This window comes from Erithacus rubecula, assembly GCF_903797595.1.
Source record: "Erithacus rubecula genome assembly, chromosome: 2".
Taxonomy (NCBI): domain Eukaryota; kingdom Metazoa; phylum Chordata; class Aves; order Passeriformes; family Muscicapidae; genus Erithacus; species Erithacus rubecula.
Window position 1 is genome coordinate 19195230 of NC_136685.1, and position 22895 is coordinate 19218124.

Below are 22895 nucleotides of genomic sequence, written 5' to 3' on the forward strand. Positions count from 1 at the left end.
GGTCACACTGGGGTCACTCGGGGTCACACCGGGGGTCCCCCCGCGGCCACGCCCCGCCCCGCGCGCGCCACGCGCCCCGCCCCCGCCGACCAAAACATTGGCACGTGCGGCCCCGGGCGCCTGTCACGTGACGCGAGTGGGCGGAGACGGCCCCGCCCCACCGCGCCAATGGCGGCGCGCGCTGCCGGGTAGCAACAAGCGCGGCGGGCGGCGGCCAATCAGCGCGGCGGGGGCGTGGCCAGCGCGGCCCATGGTACTTCCGGCAACAGCGGCGGGCCCGGGCCGAGCGCCGGGCGGGGAGCGGCGGCGAGCGGCGGGAGGTGAGCGGCGAGCGGCGGGCCCGGAGAGCGCCTGGCCCGGAGAGCGCCTGGCCCGGAGAGCGCCTGTGGGGCCGAGTGTGTGAGCCACATCGGCCCGGGGGGGTTGGGGCTGAGCGTGGGCAGTCGCGGTCTGAGGGCTTTGGGGTTGGCTCTTAAGGGCGTGTGGAGCCGAAGGGGTGTGGGACACGGTGTTAAAAGTCAGGGTGGGCAGATGGGTGTGGGGCGAGGCATGGCGGGCAGCACTGAGGGGTCTGGAGGGAGGTGTGTGGGGCTGCCTGGATGAGTGGGGTGTTGGGGTCTCATTAGGCTGTGTGAGGATGGCAGCCAGTGTGGTTTCACTAGGGATATATCCTCACAAATCTGGTGGCCTTCTACCGTGGGGTTTCAGAGTTGGTGGGTGAGGTCATACGGGGTCACACCGTGACTGATGTAATTTGCCTGAAAAGTATTTTGACACAGTGCCACACAAATTCCTTGTCACTAAACTGGAGAGACATGGATTTGACAGGTGCACTGCTGGGTGGGTAAGGACCTGGCTGGATGGTGATCCTGAAAGAGCTGCAGCCAACAGCTCTGTGTCCAAGTGGAGATGAGTGACAAGGGACATTCTGTAGGGGCTGGGGTTGGGACTGGGCCTGTTTAACATTTTAGCTGGGGATGTGGACAGTGGGATTAAGTTATCCTCTGCAAGTTTTTGGATGGCACCAGATTGTGTGGTGTAGTTGGCAAGCTGGAGGGAAGGGATGCCATCCACAGAGACCTTGACAGGACAGAAATGAGTGTGTGCAAACCTCGTGAAATTCAACAAGGTCAAGTCCTGGGTCCTGCAGCTGGGTCATGGCAGTCCCAAATATAGGATGGATGGAAAATGGATTGGAAACAGCTTTGAGAAGGACTCAGGGCTGTTGGTTGACAAGGAGCTCAACATCAGTCAGCAATGTGCACTTGCAGGCCAGAAAGCCAAAGGTGTTCTGGGCTGCACCAAAAGAAGTGTGGCCAGTGGGTCAGGGGAGGTATTCTGCCCCCCTGCTCTGCTCTCCTCATACATAACCTGCAGGGTTGCACCCAGCTCTGGAATGCTCACCTTAGAAAGGCTGTGAATGTGTTGGAGAGAGTCCAGAGGAGGGACTGGAGCACCTGTCCTACGAACACAGGCTGAAGGAATTGGGATTGTTTAGCCAGAGGGAGAGAAGGCTTTGGGGAGACCGTCAGAGCAGTCTTCCAGGTTTTTAAAGGAGTGACAAGAGAGCTGGAGAAGGACTTACAAGGGCACATAGTGACAGAACAAGGCAGAATGGCATCAAACTGAAAGAAGGTAGGTTTAGGTTAGGTCTCAGTAAGAAGTTATTTCCTGTGAGTGATAAGGCACTGGCACAGGTTGCCCAGAGGAGTGGTGGGTATCCCATCCTTTTTAGTATTCAGGGCCAGATTGGATGGGACTCTGAGCAACCTGGTTTAGTGGAAGGTGTCACCCAGATTGAAACTGAGTGATCTTTAAGATCCCTTCCAGCCCAAACCATTCTGTGATAGACACCAGTATGGGGGGAGTACTAAACAACTTGTGGTAGTTCATATTATTCCTAGGAAGCAGTAGAAGGATTGGAGAAGCAAATCAACATGAATAAAGTTTGTTGTGACTGGGGGAATGGATATTGTAAATTTTAGAAAAGGTTCTTGTTAGGAGCAGAGGAAAGCTGAAGAGGACTTTAGTCAATCCTGAATGCACTTTGTTTTGCATGCTGTGCAGATTTTTAAATAAAGAAAACCCCAGCTGGCTCACTCACCCTGTTTTGTTGGGGTTTTTTTTCTGGCATTTTATCCTGTTCTAACAAATATATTGGGCAAATGCTGGTCAAGAGTGCAAATGTTTAAATAAATTCACAGTGATGTTTACTGATGGGGTCTAATATTTTTTCAAGTTGAAAAAATATTAGAAAATGCATATTTATTAGAGCCAAAGCTGTTACTGTTGTATATTAACATGTGTTTCAAATATGATAATACTATCTTCCCTCTATAGCTTGCATGTGAAATCTCTTGTTAAACTGGGGAGCAATATGCTTGTGTGATGAATGGGAAGAAGAGGGTAAAAGCTGGCAAGGTTATAGCCATCAGAGTGTAGAAAACTGCCTAGTTCAAATTTCTAATGTGTCAGAAGTGAATCTCACTTTTGAAAAATGGCAGCAGAACACTGAGCAATATACCTGTGATGACCTGCATCTGTTCATAGGAATTTCTGGAGACAAGTCACAATGGACTTTGTTGCAGTCTTCTTTTGTCCTGGTATCTGCTTAATAGGCTGGCATGGGAGGTGATCCTCAACAACAACCTAAAAAGATTTTTGGGAATGTTAAAATTCCTTTACCAAAACATCACTACACATTGTGCCATAAACCCAGTATTTGTAAGGATTAGAAAAAGGCACAATATTGATTTTGTGAGCTGTCAGTATCTTTAAAACCATTTATTAGTCACATATAAAAATCAGTAATCTGTTTGATCATGGCAAAACAGATTACAAATGATGTAATTGATATAATTTTGGGTGGGTTTTTTTGTATCATTCTGTTCTTTGACTACCAGGATTCTTTTCCTTGTTCTCCAAAGAACAAGGAAATCTACCTTGATCTAATAAATGCTGAAAGACAAGAAGAACATAGCTAGAGAATAAAAAAATCTACTTAAAGCACTGAATCTGTTTCTTAAAAGAATGCTCTACTTTCCTTAAGAGAACTTTTCTCAAGGTGTATATGTGTATATATATATATATATTTTAAGGCTAAAGAGAAAATTGAAATGACAGGAAGTTTTGAAACTTTTATAAAATAAATAATAGACAAAGAATCTCTTCTTTCTGCTCATAGTGAAGCCATGCCATTTTTGGGCCAAGACTGGAGATCCCCTGGATGGAGATGGGTTAAAACAGAAGATGGATGGAAAAGATGTGAGCCCTTTAGTCCTGCACTTGAGGATGGGAATAATCAGCTGAATGACATCAGCCACACTGTGTAAGTTTAAAAAGAAAGTGATTAATAGCAGGTGGGAAGGCAAAATTGACTTAATTTCCATTCAGATTGCAGTTGTTTGTGTAGCTGGTGTCATCTGTATCCAAATGCAGTCATGTGTTTTGTTAGTTAGGCAGACAGGAGACTCCTGTGGAGATTGTTTGTCTTTTGTCACTGCTTTGCAAATTGCTTATTTGAAGCAGCCAGATCCCTTCTAACCCTTTATGTCTTTCAAAATAATAAAACAATAAATACTTAAAAAAAAAAAAAAAACAACAAAAAACCCTGTCCCCCAATGCCTGTTGAGCACTATTTAAAGATAAAAGTGACACTTGTAAATTGTAAGTGCAACAGGCATATTGAACTACCTGGAAGTGAATGAAGGCTTTCTGCTGGGTGTGTGTTGGATTAGCTTGTGGCAGCCATAAAATGCCTTTGCTCCAAATATACAATCAGTGGTATCTTACTGCTCATTCTCTAACACAATATATGACTGTATGTGCTCTTGTAGACAGGTGAGAAAGAGCTCAGATAAATAAAGTAATACTTGAGGCAAATGCCCACAGACTGGTGTGCTATAAATTGCTTTGTCAAAGCAAATTTCTCCACAAAGAAGTAATTATCAGGAATAGCATTCTTGGTCATAAATTCCAGCATAATGTGCTCATAATGAGGAAAGGGAGCGTTCAGTGTTTTGTTGTTAGTCCAATAAATGATAACTTATCTGGTTTAGAGAGGGAGTTTACTGGGAATCTAGGACTTGCTGTAATCACACACCTGTTTTCTAAATTTGTGGAAAAATCCTCAAAGGAGTTATCAAGCAGTGAAGCATTATTATTAAGCTTAACCTACTGTTTTCTTCATGCCTTTTTTTCTTTTTGTTCATCTGTCTCTGATCTCATTTGGACATTTTTATCCACACAGTCTGGCCACCGTGGATACAAAACTTTGTCTGGAGGAATGTTCAGTAAGCTTCCAACATAAAACTTGCCTTAAATACCTTTGAAAAAAAAATCTTCTCTCTTTCATATCTTAATTTGCCAAGTATATTATTAAAGGGAAATATAATAAGTATTTAGCAACTGTGTAAAATGCTTAAAAAAATAAGTAACATGTAGGCTGCTTAATTAATACTGTTTGGTAAGTATGAAAGGAATTATCAGTCTTTGTGAATACTTAAGATTTTTGCTTGAAATTGTGTGTCTCTAAATGTATATATGTATCTTTTCCCCAAAAAGCAAGGTGAGGTATTTTTATTGCTTCTTTGAGCAAAAATACTGGATTGGTTTTTTGAATTTTTTTTTCCTCCTTTGTCTTGGAAGACTCTAGAATTGAATTTTTCTGGAGCCAAAAACTTTGGCTTTAATTTTTGATTCTTAATTTTGCTTCTGTCTAAAATGTCAAACTCAGACTAGAGAATTCAAGTTGGTATGTCTTGGCATAGTAGCACTGCTTTGAAGTAATTTCACTGCACTTTTAACTTTAGATCTCTGATTGTAACTTAAACTTTCTATATACCATTTAAGTTCTGGTGCTGAACTGCAGTTAATGTCTATTTACACAACATTTTGGAACAATTTAGGGTGGAAATGACCTCTAGGCATCATCTGGTTGAAACACGTACTCAAAGCAAGGCCAGCTGAGGTTGGATTCTGCAGAGCCTTACCCACTTCAGCTTTGTTCTTTTCCAAGGATGAAAGTTCTTCTCTGGGCTCCTGTTTTAAGTTCTGCTACTGTCAATGTTATTTTGTTGTTGTGCTGCCCTGTTGTGTCATTTTTCCCTGCCTTCCTCAGTCTAGTAAGATTTTCTCTTATCACAAGTTGCCCATTACCACTTGACTTACCACTGCCCACCTCCAACCTTGCAGTCTCCATCTAATTTATAGCCTCATGTTAGAAACTGACAGTACTCAGGTCTCCCTCCAGCACCAGCTCTCAGCACTGAGCAAGGTCAGTTCTCTTACCCAGTACTCCAGTACCTTGGTGACTCCCCACTGGAGTTGTTCCAGCATGACAATGTTTTCACTGGTCTGGGGAGCCCCAAACTAGACACTGCAGATGAGTACTCTTGCCAAATAAAGATGGGTGTTTGCTTCTTTCAGTGTGCAGGATACACTTTTGATAGCTCAAACCAGGGTGCAGTTGGCTGAACACAACACAAGGGCACACTGCTGACCTGTTTTCAGCTACTTATCCTCAAGACTCCTGGCTCCTTTCCTGCAAAACTGCTTCCTATCTAGTCTGTACTCAGCATATACCCAGGCTTGGGGTTCTTGTAGGTCATGGGCAGGGCTTCACATTGTGGTACAGCAGTGTAAGATGTGTTGCTGGCTGGTTATCTGTACCATCTTACACTATTTGGAAATAACTATGGTGCATATTTGAAGATAACTCAGCTTAGGAGATCTGTTAAGATGATGTAGCACTAAAAAATTTGATTTGATAAAATGCTTCCTTGTAGAAGAAACATAGAATAAACAGTACAAAACCACCCATTTGTCTCTGTAAGCTGCCCTGTGAGTAGAGATGGTGGTGTATGCCAGTCTGGCATTTCTAGCAGGGTTTTGTTCATTTACATCCATTGTAAGGAATAGTCCTTTTCACTAAAATATTCTGTAGGAAGGAAGAAAATATTCTTCTGAAGGCAGTACTTTTGTGTTGTGTTTAAAGGAGTAATTATAGCCATTTTTCTTTATAAAGAAATAAATTCAAGCTATGTAGTTGAATGAAACTCTTTTTACTTTTGCTTCTGTTGTCTTCTGTGAAAGTGTAGATAGAGTTACTTGCCAAACTTTGTCCTTTACCCATTGCAAGTACTTTCTCTTCAGAAATTACAAAGATCTAATCACAAACAGATTCAGAAATAAATCTTAAAGACGCATGAGTTACTTATATTGAAGAATATGTTCTTATTAAAATAGAACTTCTGACTTTGCTTGATTAGTCATCCAATGCCTTGGTGAATCCAGCTGCTGAATTAGTAACATTGATGGATCTAATGGTAACCATGCTTGAACAAATATAATCATTTGTGCAGGAACAGTTTTAATTATTTGGCATAATGCTTGGAAAGTTAGACTTTAGATCTTTTTATGGAAACTAAGCTAGAAAATAACCCTGAGACCATCACTTCTGTAGGTCTTAGTTTTTGCATAAGAATGCCTTGTGTTGAAGGTATATAGTAGCTGGAAATGTGGCTTGGGCTGTGTGCATTCTGTGGTGTCAATGCTGGCCATGACAGCCTGCAAATTCAAGCAGAGATAGACCCTTCCACTGCTATGCACTTGAATTTGGTGATGGGGAGAAGCTTGGTGGGGATGGAACTGCCTTACAGAATTGTATGCAAGTGGCTTTCAATAGTCTGCAACTTAGGAGTAAGGCTGTCTTATGTGTTCCTTCTGAGGTAAAAGAAAGAGAATTAGACTAATAAGATTTTCATGATGGTGATATTTACTTTTTTGTGTGTTAGGTTCATATTAACTACTTGGGCTGGCAGGGTGGTAATTTCAGTCTGTGGTGTCTCTTTTCTAGTTCTGTGAGATACAGTGTTCCCAAGAGTGATTTTGGCACTGGATAGAAGTCCTTTGATTTGAATCTATTAATGGATAACATTACAATATATTTGTTAAATGACAAAATCATTTGGTGCATACACTTAGCTCAGGATTTTCCATGGTCAAGCTGTGAGAGTCACTTCTAAAGTACTCAGTGTGTCTCTGTATATAATTGCTTGCCTTGAGGGCCATATGAAAAGAAGCAAAGGATGAGGGAAAATAGTTGGAGCTCAGATAGCCCTGTCACATTTTCCATCATTTTAAGTGTCATACCCAAGAGGTTATTTAAATACCACGCTGAAATGACTTTTTTTTTGAAAAAATGAAATTGTTGCATGATTTATCCAAGATATTATAGTTCTAAGGACACCAGGTACTTTGCTTTTAAAAGCTTTAGAATAATTTTTCATTAAGTGTGTCATCAAGACAAGAGAGTAAGAATAGCTGTAAATTGGCAGTATTATATGTGTATTTAAATCCTGCCAGGTGCACTCAAATATCACGTGCAGTATTATAATAAAAACACTAAATTAAGGCTTCTGTTACACCATATGGCACGTGCAGCACTTGATTTGGTTTCTTCTATCTTAGCTTGGTGTTTGAGGGGGCAGGGGTTGCTTTTGGAACAGCTTTATTACTTGTCAAGCAGCTCTGCAGGTTTCTGGAAGGAATGCAAGCAGTCACTGGGTAACTCTGTATTTCTGTCCTGTTCTTCTGATGTCTGTGGGACCCTTGCTTTCATTCATTGCTTTCAGACTAAAGGTTTGTCAAGAAGGGTGGTGTTGTTTACAGATGAGTAGGGAAAGACTTTCTATGTGAAGTGGGACAGAGCATGAGGAAATAAAGCCAATATCAGAAGATCCTCAGAGGTAACAGTCCAATTTGTCTTTTCTCTAAAGAGGCTTGAGGAGTTCCAGTTGTGTCACAGGCAAATTTGAATGCTAGACAAAGATGTTTGAAATAACCATCTTCATCTTCAAAATTCCTTATGTTTATTGACTCCTTAAGCTGCCTTAGTTATTTATATTATGCTTGAGGAAGTGTATCATAGGGGGTGTCAGGAGTGGGTTCAAATCACTTCTGGTATGTTACTGGTCTAAATTACTTTTTAGGGAGACACTTTGATCCAGAAACAAAAAAAGGAATCTTTACCTACTAACCTTCTTCTTCTAAGCAGGCCCTCAGGAACGTGGCTTCCCATCCTCTCCCCATTGATTTCCTGGGGTCAGGGAGGATAAGAGAGTTTCTGTGCTGCTTGGGTTATGTTGCAGAGTACCAGGACCTATTCCCCTAGTCCTGTATCCGTTTTTAGGATGATAAAGCTCTGGGAGCTTTGGGCTCAATTTCTGTTTCTCTAGCAACTCTTCAGCTTCTGCCATAGCTTATCACATGATGTGGTGATGCAGCCAGTGTCTTAAATCATAAATTAATTTTAGTGGGTTTAGAGATTTCATCTATGATAGCTTTGGGGGGAAAAAAGACAACCCAAAGGGATGGATTGGAATGTTACATAATCAAATAACTTGTGTTGATGTTTTGCTTTTGTCAGTTGCTTTGCTTTTGTCTCTTGCTGGTTTCTTCCCTCTGAACTCTTTTGCTGTTTGACCAGATGTGATATTTGGCACGTTGCATAGAATATTTAAGTTGTTGAGTCTTTATCCTCTGCTTTAAAAATATTAAGGATTGAACTAAGGCCATCACCTTGGATTGAGCACTATCTAAATGCAGAGGTATGTTGCATTTAAATCCTGAAAAAAAAGATGAGAACCAATTTTCTTTTTCTAAATGATCTTTACTTGTGTATGTTTAAGCTGAGCTTGCCTGTACTGATTGGAGCAATTCAAAAGCCAAAAATTTTTTACAGTGTTGTTTAATAGATGGGTCAAACCTGAAAATTTTAATTCTGTAACCTAGTAGCAATAGACTAAAATAATTTGATTTTTGCCACTTAATGCCCAAATACAGATTATTTTGGAAAAAAACCCTCTGTTTTTCAGTTTACAGTGTTCAGTTGTTTTAATCTGAAGTTCAAACTGGCAGTGATAAAAAGCAGTTTAGATTAAAAATAGTAATGAATGTGAGGAGTTTCATATACAACTTTGTTGCCAAAGAGCAGTAATGTAGAAATAAAAAAATCCCCCAGTTAAACTTCATTGCAATATATCCTTCATTCTTCTTATCTGTCAAGACTGTGGCCTTCATATGAAGTATCTTCCTTCTCAGTGCTAGAAGAGAACACCCATTCTTATCTTTGTTGCTGGTCCTTATAGTTATCTGCAAAACTAGAAAGAATTTTATGAAGCTGTATAGATTTCCTGTAGCACAGACAGTTTTTAAATGCATATGTTTTAGAAATGTTAGCTTATTAAAGAATATTTTCAATAAATTTTGTGTCTTTATTAATATTCACTCTATATGTTCAATATATGTAAACATTTGATATAGTCCTCAGTATTGTGTTAGATAGTTACCTGTGAGAAGTGACAAAGGTGGAGTTGAGTCTCTCTGGCAGAAACTGACCACTTGGCTCTTGCTGCTGTACAAATCATGGGTAAAAGAGTGCCATGACACCTGTAGTGTGTGCAGAGTTGTGAATCAAGAGTTTCTTAAAAGAAAGACTGTCTTTGCCCCAGAGGTGAGTAAGAGATGTTCTTTCCTGGCTTCCTGCCTATGCAAGGATGTGCAGTAATTCTTCAGACTTTTTACCTGTGTGCAGTTAAGGCTTGGTCCACTTCAAATAATGGATTTTTGTACACCAGAACTTTGCAGAGTTTTAAAGTTGTCCAGCTTGTTCTGTCTCCTTAGTAGTCCTTCCTGAATGTTAGTAATGACTTACAAGATACCTCTTGGGAGATACTTTTGTGTATTTAATCACTTTGGCACAAAATGCAAACCCTCTGGGAGGAAAAGAAGATATCTCTCCAGATACATGTTGCTATAGACAGTCAGGTAGAATGTCTTAATTAAGAATATGATTTCTTTCTCTTTCAGCTGGTAGACTTTAATGCAGAAAATTGTAAGATGTATGCATCTTAAATATTTAATTACTGCTATTCTAATTAGATATTTTTATTTCAGTATTATAACTGGGGATGATGAGAGTGAAGAAGTGTACAATACTGAAGACTGTGAGTTTGCAGCCAAGAAAAGGAAAAAAGATCATTTTGGGAATAACACAGACTCACAATGTAAGGCTGGATATTTTCATTTATTTTAGAAGACTCGTGTAGGTTCAGAGAAATGTTATAATAGCCATGTTAGTCACCTGTAAAGTAGCCTTCCAAATTATGTCTGTTTCTGTATTGGTAACAAATCCTGGTGTCAAAAGTGGTATGTCTTAACTGAAACTGTGTTACCTGTCATTTATTGTGGTTTTTTTCAAAGACCCAAAGGTAATTCATTTAAGAACAGTAATTCCTGAGTATTAGGTGTCTTCTCATACTAACCATGGTTGTTTTGTGGACCAGTTTTAGATTAAATTCTTCTGGATGCTTATGGGAGCTTCTGCTTCCCAAAGCAGATGGTTTGTTTTTGTGTAATTGAAGTTCTAATTAGTCATACAACTCCAGAATCAGTTTATAAATAAATAAAAATGAATAAATATATTTAATTTAAATATCATAATCATATATCCTGATAAAATTTTTATCAGGTTTGAATTTCTTGAAAACAAGTCCCTTTTAAAAAATTAAAATATGAAATCATTTTATCAGTTCTCATTTGCAAAAGATCACTTGTGCTTTGGACTGCAAATGTGTATGACAGCAAGTAAGTCTGAAGCAGAGAATTTGGTAGAGTAGGTAAAAAAAAGGTAAGTTGGTTAGCAACCACTTGCATTTCTAATGCTTTGATCTTGAACTGATCTGTTATTTGTATATCCCCAAAATTGTTAGAGAGTTGGTGTTGCAGAAAGCTGCAAGCTTCTCTAGGCTGGTCTGAGTTTCAGGTATTTCAGAAGATTCAAGGGGCTGTGTGTCCCATTTGACAACATGGGAGACTTATAAAAGCTGAAGGTCAGCCTGGCTGCCTTTGTTAGTCCTGTATCCTTGACTTCCCTGCAGTCCTCTGCAGTTAGTTGAACCAAGTGTAGAACAAGCACCTGTATAAAAGAAAATAGATTAAAGGGGTGAAGTGGTCAGGAGTACAAGCATTGTCTATATCTGTTGTACTTTCATATGCTAAGGAGCCTGTTCTATTAAAAAAAGAGATTAGCAATTATTTAGTACCACTGTTATGTCAGTGATTGGTCATAGCTGACAAAAGTTGTCAAAAATCTGCCAATTGTGTGCCAACTCTTGCTGTTTTAAAAAACATTTATGTAATTTTTCTATTCTTTTTATGAAATCCATGATTTGTGAAGATTTTTAGTTATCTTTTCTAGCCTTTATCAGCTTCCCTCATTAAAACTGTTCTGCTAACCTATGAAGCATTTAATTGAAAATTGCATGTTTAGTTGAGTTTTCCTGGAAGGTATTAACTAATGTGAAAGCCTAAAATGCTTGTATTTTGATTTTATTTTAGGTTTTTATCGTGAAAAGTGGATTTATGTTCATAAAGAAAGCACCAAGGAAGTAAGTCTGCATGGTGTGGGTCAGTTCCTAAAATCTTTGTGCTTCCTAATTGACAGATAGTATATTGGAAAAAAGTATTTTTTGGCCTGTGGTGTTAGGGGCTTTACCTAACTCTCTTCCCTGGCAACACTGGACACCTGCACATGGTGAGGCAAAGGCAGCTGGCAAACTGACTTCTAGGTAGGTCTGTGTGGCAGAGATGTGGGAACTTGTAAGGGCAGACATACAGTTCTCCACTCTACTTATCCAAGCCTATCTATCTTTCTACTGTCTCTTTCAACCAAAATTGAAAGTAATTGCAAAACCAGAGAAATATCCCCAAAGAAGTTGCTTGCAGGCAGCCTCCTGATATTTTGGGATGTTGGTGTAAATTTGAATGGAAGCAAGTAAAACATCAGTTTCAAACTTTACAAAGAAGATCTTTATTTTGAATGAAGTCCACGTGCTTTCAGTTTGGAATATAATCTGCATCATGTACACAAAGGAATATGAGTGACCTCTTGGAAAGTCAGGAGTCAAAATACATCCATTGTATGTAGAGATTAAACTATCTTGAAGTGTGAGTTTCATTCCTGTGCTGGTTGCCATGGCTGTCTGGGATGTGTGAAACTTGAACACCAGTAAGGACATTTTACATCCACATGGTGATCCACATGTGGATTTTACATCTACATTGCCATCCAGGAGAGTGGGAAGGAGGTGAAGCTGATAACTCTAGTCATGCAGACAAAAGTAGCTTTACATTTTAGAGCTGAAAGAGATAATACAGAGCTTTTTACTCAGGAAGTGTGTGCTGTTGAGGAGAGCTAACATAAAAAAGGACATACTGCCAGACTTTGCAGCCCTTGTAGACCAGTGACATAGAGACTGCCTGCATCTAAAGGGTACTTTAAAGCCTTTCACCAGATTCACAGCCTTTATCTTTATCTTCTGTGCTTTATCTTCTAGATGAGGTCTCTTATATTGGTCTGCAAAAGTCTCAAGCATGCTTTTTCCCTTTGTGCTATCTCAAATTAGGGTGTGGAGGAGCAGGGGGACAATAGACTGTCACCAGTCATTGTGGTGCTTTGTATGATTAGGTTAACTTGAGGTTTCAAAGTACATTGAGGCCAAAATACAAATAGCCTAAATTCATGCATTGCTGTCCTTCACAACCTGTATACATAGTTATTTTTTCCTCTAATTGTGCAGAAGTTGGTGTACTTGTGATGTGTGAGTATTTCCTTTTGTTCCTTGTCCATTCAGAGAGTGGACTGAATATTTTGGTTACCTTCTAATATTTAGCCATTCATCTTCCAGGTTTGTTTGAGTTTTTTAATATGAAAAATAAACCAGGGATGGTTAGAATTAAGCACCAATCTTTCAAATAATTCTTTGTATAAATTTAAAAGCTTGGAGTAGTAGGTTAAGAAAGTATCAAGGAATAAGAATACATGAACCAAGAAATTCAGAGCAACAATTTAAGATAATCTGCAACATAATTTAGAGGCTCTAGTTTTTCTTAGAGATTCTAATCTTTCTTGATTTTGAAATAACGGTCTCAAAACAAGGAAGCATTCTTCACAAACTGGATGCTAGTTTTTGGGGCAAAATTGCAAGATAGGAAAGTGTTGATAAAAACATGTAAAACATGCTATGGGAGAGCATTGAAATTAAAGAAAACCAAAACAAGTGCATGTGTGTGGCTGAAATGAAATTGGAGATGTTTTTTGAATAACTTTGTCATGATGGTATACTGGGAAAGATAAACCTGTAGTTTCAGAGAAATCTGTTCAAGGAAATGTCTCCTTTGTTAATGTTTTAAGCATGAACTAATGATAACTGTTTAGCCGGAGAACAGCCACAAATATTTAAATTTCAACAAAAGTTTTGTTGACTGTTTGTATTAATTCATTCCTTATAGCTAAGCAGGGTGTGCATATAATGAAAAGTGCAATGTGCTTGGCTCTGAGGAGCATCAGCTGAATGACAAGCAGTGCAATCCTGAATTTGGTCGTTAACCAACAGGCAGTAATTATCACCACCACTCTGCAGTGAATTCTTAACTATCCAGTCCCACTGCGATACATGCAGGGAAGGCACTCACTGGGTCACAAAAAAGGAACATTATTTGTACTTCAAAATTTGTCACCATCCCATAATTTACCAAGGAAGTCTGTCTAGGAAGGAGCTTTAAATAATTATTTATCCCCCTCCTTCCCTGGACGAATAAATACATAGTAGCACACTGCTCTGCAAGACTCTCTTTTACCAGTTAGAGTTTTTCCTAGCCTCAGTATATTTGGTCCTGGGCTCCAGTATGGCTTTGTGTCTCTAAATGTATTGAGTTTACATAATCCAATGTCCTTTTGGGCTGCTACTGCCACCTTAAGTTGTTCTCAACAGCCTCTGAAACTTCCATTTTCATACTAGGATGTGGAGATGCCCCAAAAGAAAAAGCAGTTGCTCTTGCTCTTGGTGCGTTTAAAAAAAAAAAAAAAAAAATTAAAGAAAATGTGCCTAAGGTTCTAGCACCTGGAAAATAAATTCTAGATGTTGACACCATTTTTCTTCTGATCCCAGAGGCAGCTAGCTGTGTTCTCACCCTCAAGTGTGTATCAGATAATTCTCAGAATTGCAGCTCAGACAGCTGTATAAGCAAGCTCATCTTGTGTGTGGAGAATGGGGACTGTGATAGCTGTGAGTGAGTGCCAGCATTGTGGCCATGCAAGAGGGAGTAGATTCCCAGGGAATCAAATACCAGTGATGCCAGATTACACATTTAGTGTGAATTGAAAGGCCTTGCCTACATACCTGATAGTTACAAATAGCGTTTCTGGTTTCATTTAATTTCTTGTGGAACAAATAACTCTTCAGTACAGAGGCACTGTATTTCCAGGGAGCATGGTATCCATTAGCATCAGCTTCATGTCAGAGTGCTTTTGTGAGTGTTTTGCTCAATTTTGTCTTTGTCTCCTTCCATTTAAAGTGTATTTTTCCCTTCCCAGAGACATGGCTATTGCACCTTGGGAGAAGCCTTTAACCGCTTAGACTTTTCAAGTGCAATTCAGGACATCAGGAGGTTCAATTATGTGGTCAAAGTAAGCTCTTCCTTTATATGCATATTATAAAAATGTGTTTGCTGATTGGCCTGAGTGTACAAAAGGAATATTTTGGCACTGAACAGATGATGATTTGTAATTGTATAAATACACTGGTCATATGTAGTTTATAATCCAAGGAGCAACTCTAAACTGAGTTTTCTTTGGTGAAAACTCATCATATGGCTGTCTGAAAAGCCTGTAGCTTCCAGAAGATGGCCAGTGTGCTGTGTTATTTAGAGGACAACATTGATGGTAGGTTCAATTGTTTATCAGTCTGGGCAATGAACTCTCTTTACAGGTAAAATAATTTATATACAGCCAAATACAGCAAAGTGTTGTTAATCTTAAATGTACTTTGCTGCATCTCAAATATGTTTCAAATAACAGTTTCCAGAAGAATGCTTGTTGTGTAATTTTTTTGCTATTTATGTATCTTCTGTTACTTCTTAACACTCCTGGGATTCGCTGCAGTGTTTTTTTAATCAAGGAGAAGATATCTGTGCATTTATCTTTGTTAACATTCCTTAAAATTGAGACTCCAACCTTAGTTACCTTAATGCCTCACCAGCTGCCCACTTCAAAATGATTGTTTTGGGGGTACTGATCTCTTTCTAGCCCCAGGTTTATTTTATTATCTGACTTGAGGTAGTAAAGTGCATATCCCAACTCCTAGAGAAGCTCAAAATATGAGTGAGATCAGGACTAGAGTTCTGTTCAGTGGTGAGGCTGTTCATAAGGATTGTATTTCTTGGAATGCATCCAGAACTTGAAAATACACAAAAATTAAATAAACATACCAGGAGAACACCCTTACCACTAAGCTGTGGACTATTTGGAGAGAAAACACATTCTGTCCATCCCTGTGAAGCTGAGGCAATGTATTGTATTTTCAGAAAAACAAGAGATGTGGAAACAAAGCAAAAAGGATTTGCTTCCAGGCTCGTGGTTAGGGTACTTGCCTGGTTTGCTCCCCTTGCAGGGTTTGGGGTTTTTTTGATGTATGTATGTGTTGTGGTTTAGAACATTACTTTTTAATGCTATTTTGGGAGAAGAATCGAGAGCCTTGATCCTTCCCCAGCCTTTGCAGCCTTGAACAGTAGGAAGAAGAAAAACCAAAGCACTTAGAAGAGGTGGTTTGGTATAAATGATGTCAGCCTTGGGTGCCTCACTTAACAGCAAGCAGGTAAAAGGAATGCAGATCTAGAATTTTGCATTTGTTTTAGGTGCTGCAGGGCCTAAACTGGCTTGTTCAAAACAGTTGATCAATTCAAAGTGCAAAGTCCAGCATAAGCCCCTTGACCATTTTTTCTTCTGTTCACCAAGAAATATAAAATGTTCACTTAGTCAGCTAGGCTTAAGATGATTGAGGAAGGAGCAGTACTTCAAAATTTGGAACTTGGCTTTGCAATCCAAACCAGTATTCTGCTAATAGCAGACCATAAGAAATCTGGTTGAATTTAAAATAGTAAATAGACTTTCAAAACCCTTTAAATATTTTAGAATTTATTTGTAAATTTTAGAGTTGTTTAAAAATTTAGAGTTGTTTTAGAAATACAAAACTTTAATCATGTCTTTACATCTGTTACCCTAGGGTAGTGGCTGTTTGTTGATAGCAAGGTAAAATCAAGAAAATTATTTTTAAAGCCCAAACCCTACTCTAGCTCTTTTTTGATCCCAGACCATCAAGATGATTCTCCAACTAACTAAAAATATGCCATTCATTATTAAAAGTTATTATTGGTATCTGTCCAGTACCCTTTTAGGATGGTCAATCAGGGGAAGAAGGTAGGATCAGTTAATTTTTTATATTTGTTGATGCTATAGTGTATTGATAACTTTGTAGCTGTTAAATTCTGATACATTGAATTTTATATGGGTGGGTTTTGTCCGACTGTTTCTGAGTAAACAGATGATCCACTGAAAGTTACAATCTCTAATAGACAACATAAGCCATATCTCTGCATGCATCAGTGTGTGATATTTGTACTCCCTGCTACCTTGCTTTTGCTAAAATTGTCTTAATCCCTGCATATTAACTTTCACTGGAATTGGAATCTTTATTAAAATCAGTCAGGTGGAATTTGTTTTTTTGATTTGATCTTTAGACTGAGCGACATAGCTGTTTTTTTTTTTTTTCCCCTAATTAATCAAGAGAAATGTACCTGCTTGCTTGAACTGGCAGACTGCCAGAGACCTCTAGGTGTGTTCTAAATTATTAATCAAGCTAATAGGCTTTGAAAAAGCCAACAAAGAAATCCTGATATCTGTTTATACAGTTTTTGAGTCTAGAGTGCTTGTATTTAAATATATCAGGACAATGATTTCTTTCTTTCATAGTACATAATGTTTTGTCAGAGATTGTGCAGAGAAGCCAGAAGTAACATTAAATCAGGGACAGAGCAGGTGTATTCTTTTTTCCTCCCAAGGAAAATTAATGTTGAATGAAGTGTCATTGGTGTTTTAGAATTGAAGGTACAATATAATTTTTGGCAAGCTGAGTCTTTTTTTATCCTCTGTGCCAACACTTGATGCTGCCCTACACCAGAGCACTCTGTAGGGATTGCTGTTTTCTGTTCTTTGCTTTCCCTTTCCAGTGTGTTGAGAACCCTTGTTCTGAACTCATTGTTACAAAGTGCAATTGCCAAGCTCAGTGCCACACCTCTAAACATTGCAGTGGTGTCCCAACATCAAAGTCTCTCATAATGAGAGACTTTTTTTTTTTTTTTAAGAGCTAATGATTCTTATCAGCTATGAAACTTCATCTGAAATGTAAAAGCAAATGTGCCAGAATGGGCAGGGGCTGCCTCTAGTAGCTATAGCTTGGTATTATGTGCAGCAAAAACTTAAGCTGTTGTCTTAGGTTGCAATACAGGATGTGATCAAACCAGGACAGCTGTTTTGATTATTTTGCCCTAAACCATTGCCACTGTTCTTGTCATGTTTTTCCTCACAGTGGTTTCAGAGACAGATGTGTGGATAACTAGGAGATTCTTACTATAATAGTTAAGGGAGAGGTACTGATATGGTTTGTACACTGCTCAGTGTAGGTCTAATACAGAAATAGTTTTTTTCCCTTGTTTAGGCAAAACAGGATATTTTCTCTCCGTGACTAGAAGGTAGTGCACTAAATCTATCAACTTGAGTCTGACCAGTATGATACTTTCATTCAGAAGCTGCAATTCTCATAGCTGGTACAGTTCAGAGTGATATTCCTGGCACCAAATCTGTCAAGGACTTCAGGACCCAGCCACATCCAAGTTCACATTTGTATTTGTGACCCCCAAAACAGACTCTCTGTGTTGCTTCATTACAGCTCATAAAGTCTGTGCCATGTGCTTTGTCAGAGATAAGCACCAGAGATAAGTATTTGAACAGTACTTTGAAAATGTAAATCCTTCAGAAATCATTACTAGGATGCCAGTGGGAATGCTTAAAGCTTTCTGTATGTCTTACTTTGTCTTCTGAAATTTGTAGTTAAATTTTCACAAAATGGCAATGCAGGCTGTTGTAGGTGAATATGAGTGCACTAAATGTGCATTTAAAACCACCCTTTACTTGTCATTCTTCTGACTTTTAATTTTTTGTCATAGCTTTTGCAGTTAATTGCAAAATCCCAGTTAACCTCACTGAGTGGTGCAGCACAGAAGAACTACTTTAACATTTTGGACAAAATTGTGCAGAAGGGTAAGACCTAAGGATTTGTAATCTCACTGTTCAGATTTAATTACTGTAACTAAGCTCTCAACTGATTTTCTTTTTGTTGTTGTTAGCTTTATTATCATTTTTACATTGTAAGGCATAGCAATAGCATACTTAATTAATGCCAGGTTTGGTACTTCCCATCCCATGGTTGGAGCAAGTTATTTTCTCTTAGTTATTGAATGAAGTCTATTGAACCAGGTTTGTGAAATTAAGTGACATTTAGATTCTATTCAAAAACTATTGTTTACTTTTAAATTATACATGTCACAAAATGTTAAAGCTTTTAGGTTAATAAAATTTTTGGGTTTAAGTTTGCACGATGTACTGAGACTCAAAAACATAAATTTTGATTATTTTAAGAAAAAGCCATTACATTATATTGATTGTTTTTTTTTTCTGGTAATCACACGAAATGGAGATGTTATACTGTTTGCTTTGAACTGAAGAAATTGGATTTATAACTACCTGTTTAGCATTAACTGTATTAAGTGCATGAATCTTTGTATCAAATTTGCCTTTGTAATTGTTAATTATTGATCTTGTGTATAAGGAATAGCACCAATGAATGTCATGGTGGGAATTAGGGCTGTTATTTGTACACAGACAATTGAGTTGTAATTAACTCATCTTAAAAAAAGTGTTAATTAACTTGGTTTACTCTGTCAACCAAAATTATATTTGGTTTGTTTTGTTTTCCAGTTATGGAAGACCAATATAATCCACGATTGATCAAAGATCTTCTACAGGATCTGAGTTCTACTCTTTGCATACTGATCAGGGGAGTAGGAAAATCTGTGTTGGTAGGCAACATCAATATTTGGATTTGCCGTTTAGAAACTATCCTTCTGTGGCAACAACAATTAAAAAATCTTCAGATGAACAAGGTATATTATTAAATCATATTAATTCAAATTTGGAGGAGGGGAACGATGTTGAATATTGCATGAGGATTTGTAAGTGAACCAAGTTTCAAATACATTTTAAATTGTTTTACTTGTTTTGCCTTATAAAGAAGTAATGTGAAATTAATTCATCAGCATCAACTTAATTTTCTAATGTTTTAATAGCAATTTGCTTTAGAGAAAAGCTACAGTAGCTGTACTGCTGTTTTGCAGTAAAGATGTAAAGATAGATTTTCCCACTCAAGTTTTAAAACAAAATTGTCTGTAGTTTTTCAGATAGACATAGGGAAAATGCCCCAATTTTAGTTCAAAAATAAATTTGCTGCAGCTGAAGAAATGAAAATCTGAAAGACATTTTGGAGGTATATCAACTCAAGTTACAATTCTACTAATTTATTCATTAGCACATTTGCTTTTGTCAAAAAAAAAAAAACAAAACAAAAAAAAAAGATAATTATTTCAGCATCTGGAGTCTCCTCATGTGTTCAAAGCACTGTTCCAGGGTTTTATAGTGGAAAGTTCTGATGATTAGCAGACAATTTTTTTTAATCTGACTGGGTTACTCCTGGAAGAAATTCTATGAGATATTGCTCACTGTAAAGTCATACAAGCATTTTATCTATTGTCTTTCAGCTATGAAAGTTTGAAATTGTCCTTTCTGTGTGAGCTGGTTATCTGAATAAACCAGCTACGTTTGGAATAGAAAGGAGAATTGAGAAGCCTGGTCTCAGCAGTTTTCATGTGCCAGGCAACCACAGCACAGACACTCCTGAGGCAGAGCAGTTAGTGCTGTGCTTGTTTCCTTCCAGTGTCACACTTCCCTTGGAGCTGTTTTACATGGCTGAAGTAGCCCCTGAGAAATCCTGCATGTGTAGTGCTCACATATTCATCCTCAGCAGTGTTTGTACCAGGTCACTGTGGAAAGCCTGGTCTATAATTTAGCAAGGTGAATGAAACACAAGTGTGAGCCTGTGGGTGTAGGGCTGCTGTGCTGCCACCACCTTGTGACAGGGCAGCTCTGCTCCCTGGTGCTGTGTCCTGGTTTAGGGCAAATTTGGGAGGAAAGAGCTGCTCATGGCCTCTCTAGCCTGCTGGGCCTCTGCCACCTGGCACTGTGGGCTCCAGCTTTAGTCCTGTAGGAGTTGTGCTGTAGCTTACCCACTACAGGTCACAGGTGTGCAGTCTTACTGGAAACTTTCTCAGTGATCTCATCTGTCACCTCTGCAGATCTCCTCATCTATAAATGAGGGGGGACTTTCTCTAGAGTTCAGACATTATCCTGCTCTCTCTGCCTCTGACTTCCAAAGTGCTTTCATTTTGTATCTCTGGTCTTCAGTCCTGTATTCTGTATTCCATTTTGTACTCTAATTGTTTTAAGGCAAGTTGACATGTGTTTGTTTTGTTAATAAAAATTGAGAAACTGTAGTGATCCAGCAAGTTAGAAATAATTGGTTCATGCCTTTCTTACAGTTACAGCTTTAGAACACTAGAGATGAAATTGACTATGTTATGATTTTCAAGACTGTGTAATATTATTTTGAGAGAACAGAAGTGTTTCAAATTTTCAACAGAATTAGAGATTAATTGTAGTCAAGCATTAATCATATATTTTACTCAATGATTTGAAAAAACTAAACTAAGACTTAAAACACTTCTAAAGTAAAGAATCTTGTTTGTACTTTATACTGTCATGTTTTTGTAGCTAAAAGTCTTCAACTCTTATTTGCAGCAAGTCAACAATGGACTTACACTTAGCGATCTCCCTCTCCATATGCTGAATAACATCTTGTACAGGTTCTCTGATGGCTGGGACATTATTACTCTGGGTCAAGTGACCCCAACTTTGTACATGCTTAGTGAAGACAGACAGTTGTGGAAAAAACTCTGCCAGTACCATTTTGCAGAAAAGCAGGTAAGGAACTCTGTTATTTGTATAAATGTCACCTTTTTGGTATCATATACTAATAATGGAGCATGAACTTGCCCTTTTTGAGATACAAGTGTATCATTTTGCAGTAATCGTGAGTATTCTCTGTACCTGAGGCTTGATTCCTTCTGAATATTGTATTCAGTGTGTCTGTGAGTTTAGGATAACTACTGGGCTGTTTCCTGGCATTCACTTTAAAAAATAATGCAAGGAAACAGCCCAGTAGTTATCCTAAGCATCCAGTATATCACAGATATGGTGAATGCAATATTTAGGGGGAATCAAGCCCCAAATACAGAGAATACTCACAATTACCTCAGAATGATTGCAAGATGTGCTTTCTAAACAACTGCCTAACCAGTGTTTTAGAGGATACCTCTGAAGTGTTCCTCTGAAGTAGAGCTTGCTTTACCAACTACAGTAGGCAGACAAGTTGCTCAAACTTTTAAGCTACATAAAAATTCTGGAAAAGCCAAATTAAATTTTTGCAAAGAAGACTAGAACAAATGCATTGAAATTAATAACAGAAACAGTACTTCCCTGTCACTTCCTCATAAAGAGCATTACATTAATCTAGGAATGACTCCAGAACTGTCTTCATTTTCTGACATTAATAAATGCTGGGGAAAAATCGGACTAGGTGAAAATAAACCTAAGAAAGTAGAAGGTACTTCATCAGAGCTAGAGGAAGAACTTCTGAAACCTAGTACATTCTGTACTGCAGGAAGCCAAAGTGCCATTCTTAAATCTGACAGGTTGAATTTGCTTGCTGACTAGCAGATAATGTACTACTGTAATGGGGAAGACAGAAGTGAAGCTCAATTAACTCATGCACTATTGACCCAAATAATTTTTTTTTTTGTGAGATAATAGGTTTTAGAATTAACTGTGGGAAAACTAGACAGACAAAAGCAAACTGTAAACCACTCTTCAGAAGCAGCCCAGAAGAATTCCAGGTGAAGTTACAAGGATAACAAATTTAAGATTATATAGCAGTTGAGTGGATTTTGAGGATAGAAGTAAGCTCTGTTGAACAGTAACAAAACTTAGATAGGAACTTTTTATACTAGCCTAATACAGGGGAAAAGACCCTGAAGGGTTTAAGTGAAGTTAGCTGCCCCTGTGCCCCATAAAGTACTCTTGTACACAGTGTTTCCAGTGTGCCCCTGAATGTTCACATTCAATTTCTTATTAAGTTATTATCTAATTATATTCCCATATCAAATTCTGCTTCTTCTCTTTAAAAGAGTACTGGCTTAGTAAGCCACAGAATCACGTTAGGGTGCTTTTTTCTGTCTTTTGCAGTGTGTTTGTTGAGCCAACCATGAAAACAAAATTGATATCTGAAGAGCACTTTTGGAAAAAATGAGAGCCATTATGAAACAAAAGTGAAGTGTAGCTGAAATCAAAGAGGCAGTGCTATTCTCTCCCCATTCAGAAATTGTCTTCTGAATGGAGAAAGCCCTCAATGTATTAGCATTAATCCACACTGAGTGGAACAGAAGTCTTTTATAATGCATGCTTAATACACCTTGTCTGTCTCTGAAGATGGGGAGGAATAGCTGTTGTGCAGCAGCTAATCTGTATATGCAGATTAGGTCCTCAAGAAGTACATCAATCACTAATAATTGCTGTCCTTCTAGAAAGATCACAATCAAATGGGAAAAATAAATGTTTATATGCTTTTAAAATGAAGATCTTTATTTAAATCCATAATGCTTTAACAGAAAGCCACTATCCATAATGCACAATCATGTTTTTAAATCTCATTCCTGAGTGGTTTGGGTTTTTTTGAAGGATAAAATTAATTGCTTACAGCTCTAAATACTGT

At 38.4% G+C, this 22895-nt stretch overlaps 1 protein-coding gene across 6 annotated transcripts in view; it reads left to right on the forward strand.

The window, feature by feature from the left end:
- The first annotated feature begins 213 nt into the window (after positions 1 to 213).
- FBXO25 (F-box protein 25) overlaps positions 214 to 22895 on the forward strand; it is a 30891-nt gene continuing 8209 nt past the window's right edge. Inside the window, exons 1-8 of one of the 6 annotated variants that reach the window (XM_079325586.1) lie at positions 214 to 320; positions 3185 to 3328; positions 9958 to 10067; positions 11401 to 11450; positions 14438 to 14530; positions 18124 to 18217; positions 18935 to 19119; positions 20867 to 21049. In XM_079325586.1, the coding sequence (XP_079181712.1) occupies positions 3192 to 3328; positions 9958 to 10067; positions 11401 to 11450; positions 14438 to 14530; positions 18124 to 18217; positions 18935 to 19119; positions 20867 to 21049 (852 nt within the window). In that variant the 5' untranslated portion in view covers positions 214 to 320; positions 3185 to 3191. Of the gene's footprint in view, positions 536 to 3162; positions 3329 to 9957; positions 10068 to 11400; positions 11451 to 14437; positions 14531 to 18123; positions 18218 to 18934; positions 19120 to 20866; positions 21050 to 22895 lie in introns of all 6 variants that reach the window. The other 5 variants (XM_079325584.1, XM_079325588.1, XM_079325585.1 and 2 more) reach the window with 5 other exon arrangements.